The 5,866-nt window shown below is 40.2% G+C and overlaps 1 protein-coding gene across 1 annotated transcript; it reads left to right on the top strand.

Annotated features, from left to right (window-relative positions):
- Positions 3,958 to 5,112, top strand: LOC107611042. Its single transcript, XM_016313009.1, has one exon. It carries the CDS (start codon positions 3,958 to 3,960, stop codon positions 5,110 to 5,112), a length of 1,155 nt encoding a protein of 384 aa, XP_016168495.1.

The raw sequence follows: 5,866 nt of genomic DNA, 5'->3' as shown, positions 1-5,866 counted from the left end.
AGAAAAAAAGTCCTAAATTTTTCAGCTTTGTTTTAGCTTTCCATAATTTACTTTAGGTTTCAATTAGGATTCAAATATTTTCTAGTTTCTATCATCTTAGAATCACTTATTATTTTCTTTCCTTTGTCATATACTTTGGTTGTCTTCTTGTCAAGTTGAACATCTCAATCATTCAAATTATCTTAGTTCGCTATCTCAATTCCTCATTTTCTGAAGTGACACTTGTTAAAGCAATCCAAGAGTGGAAAAAGACAAGAGTGGTGAGCTCAATAAAGGATAAAAGCCACAAATTGAGTGTAAACATGAGTGTCCTACTCCGAGTAATACACGTGAGAAGAGTGTTGTGAGGTCTTTTTCTCACAGGTTCTTCAGTGATGGCTGACAATGAAGGAAACCACGATCTACAACTGACTTTCTGCTTCGACACAATCATTTGTGTCCTTGCAAGGATTGAACAACGTCTTGATGACATGGATTCCTGAAGTAATTCTTTATCCCCTAGTCGAAGAGCGCGGTCCTGAGAATCTGTTCATAATCATTCTGAGGAGTCTGAGAAAGAGACTTGATGAATCCATATTTGATGGTAATTTTTGGTTGAAATTGAATGAATTCCATCATGCAAACCAACATTTATTCCCTTAAATAGCATGCTTTTTAGTTCTCCTCCCAAATTATGCTTGATTATGAAAATATGCTCTTTTATGCTTAATTTAGTCAATTTTATTCCATTTACATTCCATTCGATACCTTGATGTTTTTGGTGAGTGATTTCAGATGTAATAGGTAAGAATGGCTTGGCAAGAATGGAAGAAGAGCATGCAAGAGGGAGGAAACATGAAGAAATAAAGGAGAAGAGCATTGCGAAGTGTGCGTGCATACAGCCTCTTGTGCGTATGCACAACCTGAGAATTCGGGCGAGTGTGCGTGCGCACACACCTGTGCCTACGCACAGGTACTAACACGTGCCTTCATTAAAAAGGCACGTGACTCATGTTTTGGGAGCTTTGGAGGCCCAAATCTGATGACCTAGAGCTCATATTAGAGGGGCAACACTTGGAGAAACATAGCATACCATTAGGAGTAGTGTAGATAGAATTAGGAGCCTTTAGTTTTTAGTTTTCTCTAAGTTTTCTCTCAACTCTATTAGGGTTTTCATTAGGGTTTTTATTCCTAGTGCTATTTCCATTTTTGATCTTGGATTTTGCTTACCTCTATTGTAAGTATTTCTTAATTGCTCTCTTTTACTACTACAATTTTGATACTCTTTCTTGTAGTTAAAGACATATTGTTAATATATATACTTTTTGTAATTTTGATTTTCTTGTTGATGATTTGATGATTGATGATGATTATATGCTTGGTTGAGTTAGTATTGTTGTTTTTAGTAATTTGTTGCTCATAGTTTTAACCATTTTCTCAATTTTGTCATGATTTGTGTTTTTGCCCACCAAGTGTTTGTGGAAATGTCAATTTTGACTATGAGGTAAATTTTCACCTCTTGACTTGGGGAAAATGAACATATGGGTTCCTAGAGTTGAAATGTTCAACATTTAGTGATAATTCTTGGATTGTTAATTGTTCTTGTGTCCACTAACGCTAACTTGTTGTTAAGGCAATTAGCAAGTGAGTTAGGATTTATGGATTAAGAACACTTATGTTCACTTGCTCTATCCTTCAATGTTAAGGGTTAACAAAGTGAGATTAATCCATCACAATTGTCATAGTTGTGGTTACAACAAGGAAAGGATCCCATAGCTCATTCCAAGCCAAGAAGCTATTTATGCTTTGAGTTACACACACACGCATCAAGCACTTTTACATCTTACTTGTTCATATTATATAGCTAGTTCTTTAATTCATTTATTAGTTCATTAATTGCAAATTTTTAATGTTCTTTTATTCCTTTAATTGTTCATCTCTTTATTAAAAATTCCTTGACTGTCACAACCGAACTTGCGCACTATTGATCGCTAGTTCCTTGGGAGACGACTCAGGATTCTACTCCCGGATTTAATTGGTTTTAAATTGTGACATATCTAATCTAAACTTTAGGTCGTGAGTCGCCTTGTCAGTTGGGACTATACATGCAACGTTGAAATCCCATCTTGCCTCCCCTTTCGGAAAAAAGAGAGAAATTCCTAACCGATGATACGACTCGTCATCAAGTTTTCGATGCCGTTGCTGGGGAAGCTAGTGCAATGAGTGCTATACTTTCGGTTTTTGTGAATATGTGAATAGTGTGAATACTTGATTTTTGGTTTGTCACTTGACACTAATTGGTAGTTGGTGCCTCTATATAATTAGTTTTGGTAGTTGTTGACTATTAGGTTGTTTTCGTTTATTTTCTTATTCTTGTTTTGTTCTTGATGATTGCATGATTTCATTGATTCCTAAGTTGAATGACATGGTCGCTTCCAGACCTGAGCATTGCCCCTTTTGACCCTGAAATAGAAAGGACTTTAACATATCTTAGGCAAGCGCAGCGCTGGTTAGCATTCGTGCATAGAGAATCGGACTCTCTTGAAGAGCAACCCGATTCCCTATCACCTTCTAACTGTGATTCTCATTCTTCACTAAACAAAGGAACCTTGTATTCTTCTGTTGGAAGTGCTGAAATTTCTGTGAGTGAATTAGGTGACAACAATATGGCGGCACCACCTCGGAGAATTACTTTAAAGGAGGCCGGAGCCCCGGACATCACTTTGCAACCGGTACAAGTTCAGTACCCGGATCTAGATGACAACTTCGAGCCTAAGACGGGTATGATCAACTTGCTTCCGAAATATCATGGGTTGTCCGGTGAAGATTCCTTCAAGCACTTGAAAGACTTTCAAGTTGTGTGCTCTACTGCAAGAAGACATGGCTTGGATGATATAGGCGTCATAGTTTTTGCTTTCCCTTTCTCTTTGGAGGGAAAAGCGAAAGAATGGTTTTACACTCAATCTGAAGAAGTGATTTCTAATTGGGATTTGTTGCGCAAGAAGTTTCTTGAGAAGTTTTTTCCACCTCAAAAGACGGATTGTCTAAGGAAGGAAATTTCATGCATTATGCAAAGAGATGGAGAAACCTTTTATGAATATTGGGAAAGGTTTAAGAAGTTGTTCGAATCTTGTCCTCATCATCGTATTGATGAATTGGTGCTCATAAGCTATTTTTGCCAAGGGTTGATCCCTCAAGACAAGCTCCTCATTGATGCCTCAAGTGGAGGATCTCTTACTAAGAACAAGACCGCAGAAGAAGCTTGGGAAGTCATTGCAGACTTGGCGGATTCAACTCAAAATTTAAGGACAAAAAATCCCCATCCGAAGGCCATAAGTGAAGTCTCACCTTCCGGTGACGCTATCTTGACTAAGACGCTTGGTGAAATGATGGTCTTGCTAAGGCAAATTACTCAAGGACAACAAATTCCACAAATGTTGCTATCTCCTCCACCCCAACCTCCTAGAATTGAAGGGCCTTCTAGATCTTGTGGTATTTGTGCTTGCAATGGTCACTACACCGATGAGTATCCTCAAATCCAAGAGGACAACACATTGCGGTGGCAAATCCTTATCCACAAAGGTCCAATTTCTACCAAGGCAATCAAGGATCTTATCACTATGGAGGAAACCAAGGTCAAGGGTGGAGAGACAACTCCAATCAAAGGTGGACTCAACCATTTGAAGTTCGACCTTATTCCAACCAACAAGTCTATTATCATCAACCTTCTCAAGTCCAACAACCCTATCATCAACCACCACAACCTCACTACCCACATATCAACCACAAAGTCCACCTCATGCCCAACCCAATTAACAACCACATTCTCAAAGTCACGCCAGGTATCAACCACCACACACTAGGCTTACCCTCCCTCAAAAAAGTCAACCTCCCTCTTCAAACCAATCTCATATGAATGATGCACTTCAGAGTTTCATGTAAGAGCAAAGGGAGTTTCATAAGAAGCAAGAAACGTACATGGCAACCATTGCCGACGCTTTATCCTGTTTGACTATTTCTCCTTCAAACATTCACAATACCCACCAAGCTTCCACATCTAATGGTCTACCTTCTCAAACTCAACCAAATCCCAAGGGAAGCATCAATGCTATCACCCTTAGGAGCGGTACCAAATTAGATGAAGTTGGTCTTGAGCCTACAAGTTTGAGCAATGAACCCCACAATGAAGAAATAGAAGAAGAAGTGAAGGGGGTTAGTGGTGAGAAGGAGGATGTTTCAAGAGAGGAGGAGGATCTATTGAAGGTCAAGGAACCCAAAAGGAAGAACCCTCTTGAAGAGACTACACCAATCCCTTTTCCAACGGTGGCTAAAAAGGCTAAGAAGCATGAAGACTTTGACCCTAATGTGGTGGAGATCTTCAAGAATGAGGGAGTTACCATTCCTCTTTTTCAAGCCATCCAACAAGTTCCAAAGTATGCCAAATTCCTAAAGGATGTTTTCACTCATAAGGACAAGATTGGTGAGCTAAACAAAAGTCCGATGAATGATTCTATTTTTTCTCTCATTCCAGAAAAATGTAATGATTCCGGTCCTTGTTTGGTAACTTGTGTGATTGGTGGGATGGAGTTCATGGATTGCATGTGTGATTTGGGAGCTTGTGTAAGCATTATGCCTCTCCCTATCTATGAGAAGTTGAACTTGTCGCCATTGAAGAGGTCTGGAGCAAGATTTGTGTTGGCGGACAAGAGTATTGTGTCGATTGTAGGAATTGCGGAAAATATGTTGATCAATATTCAAGGGTTGCTATTCTCGGTAGATTTTCATATTTTGGAGACCCCTCCAATTGACTCAGACAAGCCATCCTCTATTCTCCTTGAGATACCATTTTTGAAGATATCTCGATTCAAGTTGGATGCATTTTCGGGAGCTTACTCGTTTGAAGCCGATAGAAAAGTAGTGAAATTCACTTTGGATGGATCCAAGAAGCCAACACTTGAAGTATACTCTATCTTTGGTTGTGACCTAATTGAAGAGCAAGTAAATGAGACTAATGGGGAGGATAAAGAAGCAAAGGTTGTCAAGGAACCTAAGTCATTGGACCACACACAACCCAAGCATGCCAAGGAGTTGGAAATTTTCCTCCTTGGAGAGGTCCCAATTGTTGATCAATGAACTCATGCATGTCCAACTTAGGACGTTTAACCAAAGTGCTAGGTGGCAGACACACCACCATGGTAACATTATTCTAACCCTTCTCTTTTTGTTTATATTTTAGACTTAATTGCCTTTTTGTTATGATTGGTTCACTTAGGAGTAGTTTAATCTTTGATTTAGATAGCTTAACTTGCATATGGGTCATGAATATTTGAATGTTTGGGGTTGAATTTTGGATGAGTTAAGGCTTGGTACCTTAGATTTTGAAAGGAAGTTTTTTGAAAAAATAGGGCATTGTGCATGCGCACAACCCTGTCCGTCCGCACAAAATCCCAAAATTTTGCGTCTAGTGCGTGTGCACACCCCTGTGCGTACACACACTAGCCTGCACAGCTCCTGTTGGGAGCGCTCGCACGCTCTATGCGTGTGCATTTCCTTTTGTTTTGCGCCTTGTGCGTGCGCATGCCCCTGTGCGTACCCACGCAATCTCTAAATTTTGAGTCCTGTGCGTGCGCACCTCTCTGTGCACACGCACACTAGTTGGTGTGCCTTCTGTTGATAGCGCTCGCACGACTTGTGCGTAGGCGCTCCCCTATTTTTCTTAAGCCTTGTGCGTGCGCATCTGTTTGTGCGTATGCACGCAGACCCCTTTTCGCGCACTCTGTGTGAGCGCACAACCCTGTTCGTTCGCACACCAATTGACACTCCCTCTGTTTGAAGCACTGGCATGCCCTGTGTATATGAACCCCTACCAATTTTTCCATCTGTGTGT

This window comes from Arachis ipaensis, chromosome B08 (genome assembly GCF_000816755.2).
Source record: "Arachis ipaensis cultivar K30076 chromosome B08, Araip1.1, whole genome shotgun sequence".
In the NCBI taxonomy this organism is placed as follows: Eukaryota; Viridiplantae; Streptophyta; class Magnoliopsida; order Fabales; family Fabaceae; genus Arachis; species Arachis ipaensis.
This window is presented reverse-complemented; position numbering and strand designations above follow the sequence as displayed.